The sequence below is a fragment of the Lepisma saccharinum genome, chromosome 28 (genome assembly GCF_977018435.1).
Source record: "Lepisma saccharinum chromosome 28, izLepSacc3.1, whole genome shotgun sequence".
Taxonomy (NCBI): Eukaryota; Metazoa; Arthropoda; class Insecta; order Zygentoma; family Lepismatidae; genus Lepisma; species Lepisma saccharinum.
Window position 1 is genome coordinate 29,316,555 of NC_139256.1, and position 17,232 is coordinate 29,333,786.

The 17,232-nt window shown below is 36.7% G+C and overlaps 1 protein-coding gene across 4 annotated transcripts in view; it reads right to left on the reverse strand.

Annotated features, from left to right (window-relative positions):
- Nucleotides 1-17,232, reverse strand: part of Dhc64C (dynein heavy chain, cytoplasmic) — a 244,593-nt gene that overhangs the window by 98,409 nt on the left and 128,952 nt on the right. For 2 of the 4 annotated variants that reach the window (XM_083114054.1, XM_083114052.1), the window contains 5 exons: nt 15,942-16,128; nt 13,536-13,659; nt 12,510-12,598; nt 10,940-10,969; nt 4,550-4,785 (listed from right to left, as the gene is read on the reverse strand). In XM_083114054.1, the coding sequence (XP_082970180.1) occupies nt 4,550-4,785; nt 10,940-10,969; nt 12,510-12,598; nt 13,536-13,659; nt 15,942-16,128 (666 nt within the window). The remainder of the gene's footprint in view (nt 1-4,549; nt 4,786-10,939; nt 10,970-12,509; nt 12,599-13,535; nt 13,660-15,941; nt 16,129-17,232) is intronic. The other 2 variants (XM_083114055.1, XM_083114053.1) reach the window with 1 other exon arrangement.

A 17,232-nucleotide genomic window follows, 5' to 3' on the forward strand; every position in this document is an offset into this window, starting at 1 on the left:
AAACAGCATTTAATGATCCCAGTGAAAATTTCAGCAATATAGCGAGTTTTTGTGTCCCTCATCCAAAGTGGAAATCAAGACCACATGGTCTGCAGAACTGACGCCATAACAGCATCCATAGGATATCAGCAAATATCCAAGTTGTTCTCAGCCATCCATGCACGAAAAGCCAGGAAAACTCGTCCATCACTCCCCCAAAGCCTTTGTTACACCAAGGAAGCAGTGAATCTCCAATTTTTAGTATTGTGTACCCCAAAATTACCCATGTGTAGGGATGTGGCTATGAAGGGTGAAATAGTGTGTGTGTGTGGCCCCAGGTATGAAAATTATAATGTGAAAACGGCTGGTATGTAAGTACAGAATCTTTGGTATATCTTTTTTGTGTGTTATGTACAGTGAAATGCTCGTGTTTGGTGGTAGCTATGCCACAAGCGGTGTTTTTTATGAATAAATATGTCGTTCAAAGGTGTCTGACCTTCTATCATTGAAGTGAATCATAAGCCTACCAAGCCCTCCTCTGGTTACTGCTTATTAAATTTAGGCTAAAGTTCGTCTGTTGCTTAACAGGTATCTCAAGGGATATCTGTTATTATACGGAACACCACACGTGGAATAGGGTCTGCGTGTGGCCGCGTAAAGCGTGGCTCTCTCTTTTGTTTTTGCTGTTTTTGATATATTATATATTTAAAGTTAACCTTTACAACAAACTTAAACTAATTTAAAACAAAAACAACACCCCTTATAGTATGACTTGAGATGACCGGACCCCTCTCCGATTTTCTTTATATTTCACATACTCACTAATTGAGGCCTCCTAATCACGAATCTGAAGTTAAAATTTGTCGGTCACGTCTAGAAATTGCGAACCATTTGACGCTAGCCTCACAAACAATTGGCGTTAGCCCCATGAACCATTGGCGCTAGCCCCACGAACCATTGGCACGTGGTTAGGTTAGTTCAGTAGGTTAGGCAAACATAGTTAAAATTTGGTGTCGTGTTAGTATCAGGATCTAGAAATTTGAAATAATTGCAAACCACTGACGCTAGCCCCACGAACCATTGGCGCGTGATTAGGTTAGTTCGGTTAGGTTAGGCAAACATAGTTAAAATTTGGTGTCGTGGTAGTATCAGGAATATAGTATATATTTGGTTGTGAAACAAAAAAATTTGCGAAAATCTACAGTTTCCATTCGGAAAACTAACGCCTTATTTTTGCTTATTTTGCAATTTCTAGACGTTTCAGACAAATTTTAACTTCAGATTCGTGATTAGGAGGCCTCAATTAGTGAGTATGCCAAATATGAAGAAAATCGGAGAGGGGTCCGGTCATCTCAAGTCGTTCCGTTTTTAACTCTTAGATGAAGAGGCTGATTTTTCAGGTATTTGCACTAACACCGAGCATGTTTTCAGCGGAAAATTTGAAATTCTGCATGCTTCTAAAGGAAATTTTATATTTCCGGGACTAAGAACGTTAGAGGTACAAATGATACATTGTTTTCTTCAGTATACTTTGTGCTATAATCCTGATGGGGAAAAAATCCGTACTCAGTTGGAAGATGAAGAAAAAAGGGAAAGTAACTATTATTTTAACACAAAATTTGAAATTCATCGAACCCCCATGCAGGCTATGCCAGGACGTGAATCTCCAAAAGGAACCAGCCTGATATGTTTGCCATTGATGTGGAAAAATGTACACACTTATTGCTAATACTTTCGAAGAAAAAAAATTAAATGCACTAACAGCGAGCATGTTTTCAGTGGGAAATTTGAAATTCTGCATGCTTCCAAATGGAATTTTATATTTTCGAACTAAGAACGTTAGATTGATTGAATTGTTGTTTTTTTAGTCCACTTTATGCACAGAGAGGTTAATCGGGACTGGACCTACAGTTTAAAGTGGGATCTGAACCACTATGTGCCTCCACAGGGTATCGAACCCGGGACCCTTTGATTACAAGGCGACGACGTAAGCTACGTTAGAGGTACAAATGATAACCTAGTTTTGTTCAGTACACTTTGGGCTATAATCCTGATGGAAAAAAATAAACTTTCCGTAATCAGTTAGAAGAAGGAAAAAAAATGGAAAGTAAACTAATTTTTTACATGAAATCTGAAATGTCAGTGATGTCTTCATTTCCCCCTTCCGAATCCGTACCTAATAACTACGATGGTCACTCTGAAAATTTTGAGAATTGAAGCCTTAAAATGAAAATATATTTCCATTACATCTTCTCAAAGTACTCTCCACCACACACTATACGTGTCATCAGTTCAAACCACTTTTTGAATGCTGAACGCTATGCGTTATGCTACAAAGACACTGTTCATATGCAGCCACCGTAGCTTCAAGCAAGTCAAATTGATGACCACGAATTTTTTTCATTTTAGGAAAAAGATTAAAAAAATCACGTGGGGCCAGATCTGGGCCATAAGGAGGATGGTGTAATGTTTTGACTCGTGACTTGTTCAGAAAATCTGTTGTCTCCCTTGCGGAGTGAGCTAAGGCATTGTCATGATGCAGCATGATTCCGCGGAGGTCTGTCTTTGGATGGTTCCTCCTCAACGCATCGAACACTTTGGGCAGACATTTTGTAGTGTACCATCTGGCAGTGACTGTTTTTTTGTTCTTCAAGTGGAACTGTCACAATGTGCCCACTAGCAGAGAAAAAAGAACAGATCATCTTTTTGCCAACACTTCTTGATCTCTTCACTTTTGTTGGGAGGATCCTCCCCAGGGAAGACTCAGACTGATGACTGCCACTTCGTTTCAGGATCATATTGGTATATCCAGCTTTCGTCACCTGTTATGTTAAAAAATGTCTTTTGATCTTTCTCCACTGAATTTGTCCAACATTTCCTGGCACCAATCCACTCTTGCCCTTCTCTGTTCCTTTAATAGATTAACCTTAGTATCATGAATTCAGATATTCCCACATGGTAGCTTCAAAATGCATGATCTGAAGTTGAAATTATTGTCGTTATGATTTATAAATGTTGTAAAATAACAAATGAATTAATAACGTAAAATTGGAAACTATAACGGAATTGTAGTTGTACTACGGGTTGGTTACATGAATTCTTCTATTCACTATTTTGTTGAAAAGGCTTATGTTATGTACATGTATCCATGGTGCAAGCGGGTGTTGTTGAAGATAATGTTTTAGTCCAACTTTCTTTAATCAAAATGTGTTGCCATTACAAAAGGAACATGCAGGTCATGTTGTTAATAAATTAATTCATGGAAAGCATGAACGATAATGTAACTTGCGTTTGCGAGATTTTGGCATTACTAGTGCTGCTATTTATGGATTGATAAATTGTTCAACTTACTAAAGAATAAATTGCTTGTTAATTGTTTAAATTACCTTTTATGCAATTTTACGAACTACTTCTTCCTAGAGTGCTTAATTGTAAGCATGAAATGCTTACACGTCACAGGCATGAAACAGGATAATAATATTAGAACTTAATGAAATAATAAATGTGCATGCGATACTAACCTAGGTTAAGTACCAGCAAGAAGGTATCAAGGAAAGTCTTTAAATATTTATGCAGTGGTTCTCTAACAATTTCGGTATACAATTGCGTGCATTTGCTCCAGTTATACTTTTGTCTTGTTTAGTGGTGCAGCATGGGAAAACATTAAATGAACGATGTATTTTGTAGTAATTTCAATGGAAATTGCATACACACTATCCATTGTCGGACCCTTAACACTAAAGATACAGCTTACCTCATCCTTTCTATTGACGTGCCTTGTACTCTCCTTGGTATCTTAATGGTAAGAACGACGTAAATACGTACATTTGTGATTGCATGGTTAGGTTGCAACACGATTGAACAAATTTTAGCCAATTCCACGTCTTCCAGTTAAATTTAATTGGCATGTTCAATATACACGTTACAGGTGCAGTTTTGTGAAACAGCAGAGAGCAGTTCGCTGTTTACCAACCCTTTGTTGGCGGCTGGAGCCTTTCGTCTTTCTTTCACTGCTGCCTCCCTATTCCCCCTACCACCACACCCACTTGCGCTCTTGACACCAGGAATGTTGGAAGTTCTTTTTCGCTATTAGGTTGATTTCCATGACTTTCTCCAGGTTTTGATTGAATTTTCAAAATTTCCTGACTTTTCCAAGAGTTTTCACTTATACGTTAATTTTCCTGGCTTTAACCAAGTTTTGGATGCATTTTCAAAATTTCCTGACTTTTCCATGACTTGGAAAAGTCAGGAAATTTTGAAAATGCATCCAAAACTTTCCACTTATAGGTTGATTTCCCTCATTTTCCTTAGGTTTTGAATGCATTCTCAAAATTTCCCAATTTTCCCATGTCTTTTCCACTTATACATAGGTTGATTTCCCCGACTTTCATCAAGTTTTGGATGAATTTTCAAAATTACAATATTTTTCCACTTTCTCTGATTTCCCCCAGGTTTTGCATGCATTTTCAAAATTTCCTGACTTTTCCTACCCTGACTTACACTTATAGGTTGATTTCCAAGGTCAGGGAGAACACTGCAAACCAACTGAAACAATGCTAAATTTTTTTACCTGAGAATGTGGGTGAACAAGCCATCTGTCCACTCTCTAGTGTTTGGATCAAGAACACCATAGAGGGCCTCTTTGGAGATGGCCTTTGGATCGATCACATGGGCCACACCTTCCATCCCTTCGTATCTCTCGAGGGCCTTCAGCAGAATCTTCCATGCTGTTGTTTTCCCAGACCCACTTGGTCCCACCATCATCAGACCGTGATTCAGACTGCAGATTTGATACAACTGGAGAACCTGTTCAAAAAAATAAAGACCATTTGATTCATCAGATGAATGTATGTTATTTAAAAGCAGTTACAACCAATATCTGTGTTAGCTCTCAAATAAGGTATAATACACGGCACATGGTAATGTGTGTTTATTCCTTTAGCCTTCAAATTCTGCTAATAATCTTGCTTGTCGATATCAGTGCAATTGGCCTAACCAAGTGTCACAATTACATGGTAATTTGTAGCAGTACTTTCAATGGTAATATAATAAGTTATAGTACTAATAAAAGTCCTCATTAGGAGATGTAATAATCCTCATAGTAGTAGCTACACTAGTAGTAGTTGTCATCAAGGTAGTTGCAGCAGTCACTGTCAAGGTGGAAGTAGTGGTAGCAGCAGTCATTGTCAAAGTGGCAGTAAAAGTAGAAGCAGTCATTGTCAAAGTGCAGCAGTCATTGTCAAAGTGGCAGTAAAAGTAGAAGCAGTCATTGCCAAAGTGCAGCAGTCATTGTCAAAGTGCAGCAGTCATTGTCAAAGTGGAAGTAGCAGTAGAAGCAGTCATTGCTAGAGTGCAGCAGTCATTGTCAAAGTGCAGCAGTCATTGTCAAAGTGGCAGTAGTACTAGAAGCAGTCATTGCCAAAGTGCAGCAGTCATTGTCAAAGTGCAGCAGTCATTGTCAAAGTGGCAGTAGTACTAGAAGCAGTCATTGCCAAAGTGCAGCAGTCATTGTCAAAGTGACAGTAGCAGTAGAAGCAGTCATTGCTAAAGTGCAGCAGTCATTGTCAAAGTGACAGTAGCAGTAGAAGCAGTCATTGCCAAAGCGCATCAGTCATTGTCAAAGTGGCAGTAGCAGTAGAAGCAGTCACTGCCAAAGTGCAGCAGTCATTGTCAAAGCAGCAGCAACAGTAGTAGTAGAGTAGCTATTGGCATCATAGTAGTAGTATTGGTTAGTTGCAGTCACTCTTTTAAGTTTTTTCTGGACTAATGATGATCATACAATACTCAAGTATTTTACAATTTTTTAATTAAACATGGTTACAGCATATCCCAAAATAATAGATTGTCTCCAGAAGCCTTTTAAAAATACAAAATGCAAAATATTCTTAGGTAAATACCAGTGCTTGCTTTAATAATAATTAGTCACATTTACACATATAAACACAACCATCAATTGCAAACAAATTACAGTTAAAATAGTTAGACCATCATGACAATTAGAAGCACCACTATAAAAACCCCACCCATTGAGAGTTTTTTATGCATTTATAATAAGCTGCAATTTAAACTACAAAAACGTGTTGGTTAAAAACAATTTAATGCAAAAAAGGAAGAGAAAAAACTGCAGTTAAATTAAGTAGCATCTATATGCCTACATATTTTTTTAAAAAATACAAAAATTCTCAAAATTATTCAATTAATTCCATCTACGTAATGTAAAAATATCAGCCGCTGGTAACTTTTTACAAATATTTTGAGAAGTTTGAGTACATACCACTAGCAACAATGCTGCGAGGTAACCTGAATAAAGCTCTAAAAGCAACATGGGTCAGAAAGAAAAATAATAGGAAACACTATTAGAGTGTGTGAATTTAAGAGTCTTACTATAACACTGCAATATTGTCTGAAACAAATATCAAATCATAACACACTTAAAATGCTAACCAAGGCAGAAATTCAGTTAAAAAACACACTATATTATTCAAAGTTTGTTTCGAGTCTGAAGAAGACCTTGCTAGAAGATTGAAACGTCACGTGTAGTGTGTTTATAAATAAATATCTGCCTTGGTCAGCATTTTTAACGTGTTATTATGCATGGAAACAAGGCTTAACAGTGTTAATATCATAGCAGTATATAAAAAAACTGTTCCATGGTGAAGAAATCTAAAAGCTGAAGCAATTCGAAGGATTACAATATACACAGTGCATCCTCAATTTTATGTTTTTCACGGGACCAACATGAAAAAACTTAAAATGAGGGAAAATTTTATAGCATTTGGCTCTATTGAGACAATTAAGATTGAATGTAAAATCGGGGTTCATCAAATTCAGGCTCTGGAAAGCATGCCAATCCTTAATGTGCTTTATGTACAAGTGCTTATTGAGATTCTTTACTATTTATACAGATGTATAACTGGTAAAATTACAAATAACTGCAGATTAATTGGACCAATTAATATAGTAAAAATCTCTTGAGCATAGCACGTTGCATTTTGCAAGCTATATTCAATATTAAAAAATGATTAACAAATATATTACTAGCAGTAATGATTATGGATATGTATATGTTTTCACATTGCTTTTCTACCTTCCCAAGTTAATTATGACGACATGAACAAATTATGAATTAATGAACTAGATAAAAAAAAACTAGCACAAACAAGCTTCCATGCTTTACTCAGGGTTTGAACCTGAGCCCTTTAGTTTGTTAGTACTGTACAACTCTTAACGAAAATAATCACTATGATACAAACAAGCATTATTTATTATGGATGGTAAAGTTATTGTTTCACAGTATTTAATTTAATTTTAAAATGTATAAGCAATGTATACTCCTAACAAGAACAACGAGGTATTATCAAAAATATCCCAGAATTGCACACTGGTGTGCTCTTACAAGAGATGTTGCCACCATACTGACATCTCCAGACCTTCTCAACAATTGAACATAACTAACTTGCAGCTCATACAAAAATATGTTTTTCATAAGTGCTTCCAGCAGGGCTTCGAGGGTGACTCAGATTCCAACAGGAACACACTATTTGGATAGGTTTTTTGAGTGAATTCTAGAAACTTTTTGATGATACCTCTTATGCTGCAAACTCTGCTACAGGCTATTTAGTCTTCCACTAGTATGAATACAATCAAAAGAGAAACCCCGATTTTACATTTTCCAGGGGCCCATAAATAAAAAAACGTAAAATGTTGTCAGTAAGAAATGACTACACAATCTACTTTTTAGAGGGTATATTGTGTCAAAAATTATTTAACAATGGGAAAGAGGTATGATAATGAATTTCTAAGGAAAAAAGCAAGACGTGCTGTGAGCTCATGTGGGGGGAAGATGGGTGTATTTTATTTTATTCACTTGCAGTACGCTATGTTCATTGAATGCGCATATTCAGGTAAAAGAACAACTGCATAATTTTAGATGCCCGAGGAAAGGCTTTTAGCCTTTATGTTACTTGGTTAAGATGTCTCGTGTAAGGGTGTTCACTTCCACACGAGCAAGAAAATCGGGGCAGAAATACTTGGCACTTTTCAGTAATTACAAGACTAGTGATGATACCATAGGGGTCATGAGAAAGCAACCCCCCCTCCCTCCCTGCAAATGAGAAAAAGGTGAAGTTAAAGTTCCCCATGCACTTTGCACCATGCCACGATGCATATATAGGGGGATGTGGGAGACGATGTGATCAGCACCATGCTCCAGCCCCATTTGCCCCACATATTCTTCGATTTTTGCCAATTTGAAGGTGATGTGACCAGCACCACGCTTGGATAGCCCCATTGACGCATTTTAATGGCATTTAGATGTGAACTAAATTTGGCTGCTCTCAGAAAATATTGCCGCACTCCTCGCTTATTCACTCATTTTTCCTGGCTCCATCACTTCACAACATATGTACAAGAATCATTTATCCCAACTTCGCCCTCCCCCTCCCCCACACAATTTATTTGACACTAACATTTTTCAGTCAGTGATTAAAATATCACCCTATCTGCCCATAGAAAGAAATGATCACTTTAGCTAGTGCATTTTCATCTTCATTCTGATAACCAAAATGTAGCGTTAATGAAAAAACTTCAGATTAAAAATAATCGAACTAGATCCAATCATATTTCCTTAGTAACCTAAACAAATTTCCATTGAAGAAAAGTGCAGTTTTTCCTTAATTTTTTCCATTTTCACCATTGCAAACAAGAAGAAAGGAAACGTTTTTACAAACAAGTCTCCCCTCTTTTCTTCATTCCCATCAACTAGGAAAGATTCTGTAAATGTGTGGGCAATGAAGCAAATTGTGATCCAAGTCCCGTTGTCAATTTTCCACTCATTTTTGTGGAGCGGAAGGACGAACAAAGACCCGTCAGTCACACACATTGTGTCCAAACTGTAGGGAAGGCAGCACTTGGAGAGAATCAGTTTGGCAACATTGCGCTTGTTGTCTGAACCTGCAGCAAAAGGATCGGCCCATTTCATCTTCACGAGGAATGCAAGAAGTGCCATTTTCCCTTCCTGTCCCTCAAGGGAGGTATGACAAATGCGACTTGTGCACCTCCTCCTCCTCCCCCCCCCTGCCTTCCGGCAACCATGCCTTTTTCCTCCCTCCTCTAGAATGAAAACCTAACTTCTGGAAATTCAAGTTTCCGTGGTGAATGCGAAAGAAAGAAATAGGAGGGAGAACTCACGTGGTCAACAGAACAGGTTTCTGGCAAATTTTAAACATAGTCACGGTTCGGAAAACGTATAAAGTGGGAAACGGGAGTTACACCGAACGTAAGATCGAGGTGAACGTCCTATTATTTAACATGGCCTTTTGCCGGGGCCTGACTAGATGAACGTATTAAGTGGGAAAACGTATAATGTGGGTACGTAAAATCATGGTTCCACTGTAAGTGCCACTAGGAGCAGAGAGGGTATATGGAGCAAAGAGGTGAAACCAATTGTGAGCAAGCCTCACCCAATGGGTGTTATGTACTGATTATAAAATTGAGTTCATAAACTTTGCTTAACTGAATTTTTTTCTTATACAGTATTTACTGCCACTTTTGGAATGTAATAATACTATTCCTTTGGGGAGGGGGGCAAGTGCCTCTGTGTACCCTGCTATATCTAATAGCAATGATGAGGATGATCTGGTGAATACATAAAACTGATGAACAGACTGATAGGAATACACATGGCTATGCCAGGACTGGAATGTCGAACCATCGGTAGTAGTGAGATTGTGACTTCACCTGTTCAGAGTGATCACTGAGGCAATATATGGTTCAGAAACTGACAGGTACAATATGCATTATGTAGAAATTATAACAAGGTTGAGATACATGGACATATTATATGCACGAGGGTGAGTCAACAAAGTGAGAATGAATTCATTACTCACTATTAAATAGTGAAGAAGGCAAGAGACTATTTTGAAAACCGTATCAAAGGATAGTTGTGTTGTTTTAAATCCACTTTATACGTACATAAGATCAGCTCATGGGAAATGGACCTACAGTCCACTGGGATCAGAACCCAGGACACTTTGATTACAAGGCAACGACGTTACCACCACGGCATCGAGAGGCCCATATCAAAGAATAGGTTCCACCATGTATTCCAAAATTGACAGACATGTTGGAACAAGTGTATTCAACTCAATGAAGACAACTTCCACAAGGACCCTGCCCAATGCCTTTGGTGAGCAATAAAGCCATTCTCATTATTGACGAGCCCTCATATTATGTACCCATTACATTATACATCAGAATTGTGAATAACAGGGAAAAAGAGATGCATCACAATTGTGAATAACAGGGAAAAAGAGATACTGGCAAAAGATATCTATGAAACAAAATAGAGGACAATAATGTGGTAGAATGAACATATGAGAGGAATGGATGATAGCTACCAAAGTAGTAGTATGACAAAGATGGAAGGAAGAGTGATAAAGGAAGTCAAAAATGGAAACTGTGAATGAAGGAAATGTGGAAATATGAAGACAGGAAAAGAACCACCATCTGCCCGCAAGATAGAAACATTAAGAAGCCCATGATGAGAAGGCTGATACTTTAACATTAACCAATGAATAATTTTGAGATGAATATAAATTATTCTACACTGAATAATAAGCTCAGCAGACACAACACATTTGCTTGTTGTAAATAAAAAACACACAGCAGTACAACATAGCCCCAGCTCATATGAACAACCACCCATGCTTAGCTCAAAGTGCCCCTGCTTGAAGCATACAACTAAAAATGTTACCATAAGCAAATTCAATGTCAAAGATTCGACAGAAGCAATTTACATATATACAAAAGCTTTACCAAATCACACGACTGTTCTTGAAGAGAACTTGCAGGTGTAATGGGCCATTGCAGGAACACACAACTTGAAGGAAGAATTTAAACATGCCATTGATATATAGGACTGAAGTATCACATATGATACGAAAGGGATCCACTAACTTACCTTTTCACACCACGTCTCTCCTACCAAGCCCTTTCGTGTGATATAGACATAATTTGAAACAGAGAAACTTCATTAAGTACTGCTTCAGACATATTATTTTCAAAATAATCTGTACAGGTAAGAGTGTACAGACTAAAATATACAATATGAAATACATTACACAAAAATACAAGTTCTATCACATCACTTCTATTTACAATGTACATACAGAACTATGTAGATCTTTCAGTAACATGCATGAGATAACACAAATAATTATTTTAATGATTCCAAGATTTTCTTATTACACAATTTCAATTAAGGTATATAAATGTTGGGAGATATCCACAGAAGTAGGAGAAAATATATTTTAAAATCAAAGATTTCTGATCTTTTTAATTTAATTAGAATTAAAAAAATTTCCTACTTCTCCTTTTAAGTTCTTCCCATAGTAACGATACATATAAAATATGAGTTTTCTTAATGCTAAAATGTAGGGATGGACTGATCAAGTTTTAACCAAATCCAATAAAGTACCCATTAAATATCGGTAAAATTTACCAATACTGATGACCAATATTATACTGATGCAATACTAAGTTTAAAACATTTCATGAAGAAAGCAAAACGAACACCTTTCACCTAATTTGTTAATGAACAAACATACCTAGGTACCCTTTCAAAACCAGGGTGCATGAATTATATACATAAATAATAACAAAATGGCAGAATTATTCATTCAATTACAGGCTATTTAAATATTAAATCATTAAAATTATCAGCAATTGTATTGCACTTTGTATCGACTGATAACAAGCGTAACAAATAACATCTCATTACTAGTAAAATGTATTGCATATTTAATATAATGGCACTTTTCTGCCATTTCTTAACTGTGATAAGAATGAATTGTGCTTGGATGAAGCAGATGTTAGAACAAATGCAATGACACAACCATTTCCCTCACTGGGACACAAACCTGGTTACCAAGTTATTAAATACTTAAATGTAAGTGACCGACAGGGGAAAGTCACACTATGCTTGTAAATATCTTGAGTATTTAAAACTGAAATATAGAAGTAATCAAGCAAAGTTCTTTCTGTATCTATTCCTAGACAAACTCAAAACTAGATGTAATATAAATTATCATTTTGCTAATTACATAAAGGAACTAATTCCCAAATTGTATGGAATGCTCTATTTGTACTTGTTATTTAGCATCAAATTTTTGCCACTTCTTGGATAATTACAATGATGAAGATAAGTGATGATTAACATGCTTGGTCACTGTGCTAGAATATGTAATGCTGAAATTCAATTCAGCCTGAGGAATACTGTGATGTGATTCTGAAGATATTTATTTTCAAAGGATTGTCAGGTGGCATATTGGACTTGTTACCATATTTATTGAACAGTCCTCGTACACACTTGAAAAAAAGTGGGTTTTGTTGGGGGAGGAGTCAAATTTGTTGTTCAAATTGACAATTTTTAACAACCAAGCCCGGTAAGAAACCTTGGAATCATCAAATGAAAACACAAAATATTAGAAGACAAGATTAGTTAATTTGTTCACTAAATTGTGGATATTTACCTTCTCCATCCAGGCACCACCCTGTTCATCCCCTTCACCACATACCAAGTATTCTTCTTGGCAAACTTTCCTTATCTCATCCTTCAAACCTGTTCAGAAAAACAATCAAAATTACTATTAGTAGTTGATTGATTGATTTGCTTCATTTTACTTTGCTTTTTGTGCCACTTTTGGCTAATTTGCGAAGATGGGAATGAGTGATGACATGATGAAATTGATGAATGGACAGTGGACACTCACAAACATACATGCCCAGGCCGGGATTCGAACCCAGGACTCCTGGCATTGTAGCGCAATGTGCTAACCACTCTGCCATGGCTACTATTAGCAGTTACGAAAGAATTAAAGATGGCCATGTACAACAACATACTTTACATGCGGATATTCAACCAATTCACTGATTATTTCATCAATATGGACAGGAATCAGTATGATCTTTAAGCATTCTGTTCCTCTTAGGACAGTCAGAAAACTTATGTCACAACTTTTTTAGTTTTCCTTCTGCAGATTCTTTACCTGCTGCTTGCATATCTTGACTTGCTTACTAGGTGCACTTTTTGCAGACACTAACAAAGAAAAATTTTTACGAAAAACTTTTCACCCTCTTAGTTACTACATGACCAGTTCTGCCTTAGAAAAAGAAATTGCATTTAAATATTAATTTTACAGAAACCAGGGATTATTAATTACACTTTTATATTCACAATCCCCAACTAACTGGTTAAATGATCAACATTCTAGGAATATACCATTCATGTATATAAGTTCCCCCCTACCCTTCAAAAGGAGCAGAATAAATAAGAAGGCCACATCAAAAATACCAGTCATATTTTTCAAATAGCGACAACCAATATTAACCCATATTAAACCTTGGCAAATGGTGGTATCGGCTCAGTTCTACAATAAATTATTATTTATTCCAATAATCTCTTTTCATCTAAGAGCTGTGAAAAATAAAAATATATTCTCATTAACAAGTACATAGTATACACTTATATAATATACAAGTAAGGTGGAAAATCTTACCTCCCATTTCTGCTCGTGTGTAATTGATATTGGGGAAAACATCAGACAGCAATGAAAAGAGAAGTGGAATATCTTCTGCCACCAGCTTTGGTACCATTGTTTCACACACAGATTGAATAAGGATCTGAAAGGCAAAACAGTAACACATGTCAGCCTAGGCTACTTGATAATTGACAAATATCCACCCATTTAACTATTTTTCTGAATAATCAGGGTGGCCACTCTGGACCATGAAAAAATTCAAGTATAATTCCCGGTTTTCAAGGCGAGCTTTCAAAAAATTCAAGGGTACAAGCAGATGTTTTCTCTATTCCAACTTACGTATTACAGCACCAACACACATAAATACATTAAATAAATAAAGGGTCTGCGTGATTCCAACATATCCAAAAATTGTAATTCAATTCAATTAAATGGTATAGAATATATACTATTTCAGTGCTCAAAAAATCTTCTTCAGAGCTAGGCACCAGCTCTGAAAATCAGGCGCAAGGAAACCACCTACTAGCAATTGTGCACAGGGTGCGAAATCATTGAAAACTGGTGGCGGGTGAGAAAGTTCTTAATCTACAAACCCCCCTCCCCAACATGTGTATTATTAAAAGTAAAAGAATAAATCACTCAATTAAAAATATATTATTATTATTAATTACATAAAAGAAATTAATTTGTTACTTTTATACATATCAGGTATGAGATATTGCAAAGCAGCTTACTAATTCCTTTAGTAACTGGTTAAAGATGTTAATAAATTATGAAATAGTTGAAGTGGTTTTATTATGTGTAAGTTTTTGTTTTGTTTTTGCTTTATGTTAATATAAATTAATTAGATTTCATAGTTATTCTTTCCTTGCATTCTTATTTTACTTTTATTGTGCGTATTGATGTAGATTTGTTAATGGTCTCTTGAGAGAGAATGCATTCAATACTCACAACCTTCTAATGTGCATGTATTTTCGATATTATTTTTAGTAAAGTATATTGAAAATTAAAAGTAATTCTTTATCTTTTGTTTATTATAACAAAACTCTCCCCCCTGGGAATTTTCGGTGGGGGGGATTTTTGAGGCCAAGATTGTTGGTGAGAAGAATTTCCCACCGTCTCCACCCCCCAACTAACAACATATATGTAACGTTGGAAGACTAAAATATTCTGACTTACGTTAACAGAACTAAAATGAATATAACTGTAATGTAGTTTTCAATTTTGAATTTCAATTAAAAAAATTTGGGTGCATCAGCACTGAGGCTATTTTGCACCCGTCACACTATACGGGGTCCAGCCCCTTATCGTAACAAAAATAAAAGCATGTCTGAAAACTAAAATTTCCTTACCTTGGTTAAAAGCTGAGGCTAAAAAGGGTGCTCAGCCCAAATAAGGACACAAAACACAGGACTACACAGAATTATACTGGGCACAGAGCCTCGTTTAGTCTGCAGTCCAGGGTGTACTATGTGGAAGTGAGGTTGACTATCGGGTGCACTACGTGGAAGGAGCACCCTTTACACCCTTACGTAACGTAAAGTTGTTAATTGTACAAGAATTTCAAACTCAAATTTACCTAATCAACTTCAAATCTTATCTTGCAAAAATCTGTGTGTAGATTGTTCTGCGAAGGACACTAACAAAGTAAACGGATTAAGAGAATTGTTTTATATTCCATGCAGTTTCTTTTCTTTTCCTTCTTCGATGAAGATAAAAGCCAAACTGTGAAAAACTTGCCTCGGGGCATTTTGTAAATGTCTGAATTCATTTGCATTAATAAAATATTCGATTTTTCACATCTACGGAGAAAAATTCACACAGAATTCACTCATAATTCCTGGACCCAATAATCCATGCATAATTCCTGGAATTCCTGGTGAGTAGTCACCCTGACAATATAAATCTTGTGATATTTATGTATTAAACTAATACTACCTACCTTCAAAAAATGTAATGTAATTTTACACTTGATTAATTTTTAAATACAGGGTGTGTATAAAAGACTGCACCTATTTCTCCCCATTGTTATTGGCACTCTCATATATAAAAGTTCAAAACTTGATTTTGATTTTCAGGTACTACTTTGTGATTAAAGCGGACAACTTCTTAACCTAAATGTGACTCAACAGCAAAAAGTAAGATGCTAAATCAGCTTATACAAGAAATACTGTATACATGTCAGTCATACCTGATTCAGTTAGATACGAAATTTAAAATTCCAAAAATGTCTTTGAAGAACCTGATTGGTTCATTGACTTCCTTAATGCATTACAAAAACAAAACTATGGCTTGTAGGTGGTGTGTTTACCATAAAAATTGTAACAAAATGGAAGAATATTGTACTAAATGATAAGATATCTATAGATATATCAAACCGATAACAATAATGAGTTATCTTACTGATACTCATGTGTCACTGACCTCCTGTTCTGGCAAATTTTCAGCTATTGATGCCTCATCAATGTTAGTGTCACCTCGAGCTTTCTTGTCCTCCTTTATTTTCATAATACGGTCTCTCTTCACATTGCCAGCAGAAACCAGTACAGATTTTAGGGCTCGCAATCCAAAATCATAATGGGACTGGTTTGACAACTGCTCATCACAGAGTCTGAAAGAAATTATCCATAATCAGTACCATAAGCTTACACAACAGTAGTTTTAACAAAAAGGCAAAAAAAATAATCTATATTTAAACATTTACTTCACAAAATCAAGATTATACGGAGGTTGTTCGCTTTATATCCGACCATTTTCGATTCGGTGCTGCCACCTGGCATATCATGCTGGAACTATGGGTCTGCTGGCGGGAGTAGTGTTGTGTCTGACCTTGTAGGTGTGTGAGTGTTAATAGTGAATGATATCAAATGGCACCAAAAATCAACTGGTATTGGGAGGGTTATGTAATGGCCCTTTTCCATGCTAAGTTTTCATACGTACGCATTGTGAAACAGTGTCGGGTGAATGGGTTAACACTCAGGGTGACTACTGCAAAAGCTATTGTGGCCCATTACACACAACAGGCTCTCCTTGCGAAACATTCACCAACGAAAACCACCAGGAAAAAGGCTGCAAGCAGTGTAAACCACCTTCTACCGCGTCACATTGCCAAATGAAAGACGAACTGCAGGAAACTGTATGAAAATCATCAGTGCAGGGAAAGTTTCCCTCGTGGCTTTATGGTTGTGACGGGATTCGGATATGAGGGTAAGTTGATGATACGCAAGGTGGACGAAAACGTGAAGGTGAATGCCAGATACTTCCAAGACTCCATTCTGACACCTATCTATCGGAGAGACATCCCACAATTGTATGAAATGGGCGCGAACCAGGTGATGATCCATATGGACAAGGCTTTGAGTCATACCGCCAGAACATCACTACGTTCTTATCAGGAAATGGCAGAGGAATTAGGAATTCGTGTCATTCTGTTTGAAGACATTCCTGTGAAAAGTCAGATGCCAGTCCAATGGAAAGCTTGCAGGGAGGAGTGGGACAGAATTCCCATGCCTGTCCTGCACCGGAGCTTGCTGCAGTGGAAACTGCGATGCCGGGCGATAGTCCACAATGCTGGGGGTCCAATAGAACATGATCGGTGGTGGCGGCGCGGTATCTCTTAAGGTGGGTACCCGTCAAAAATGGTCGGATATAAAGCGAACAACCTCTGTACATACAATATATATACAAAAATGACAAAGGAGACAGTAAACACTTA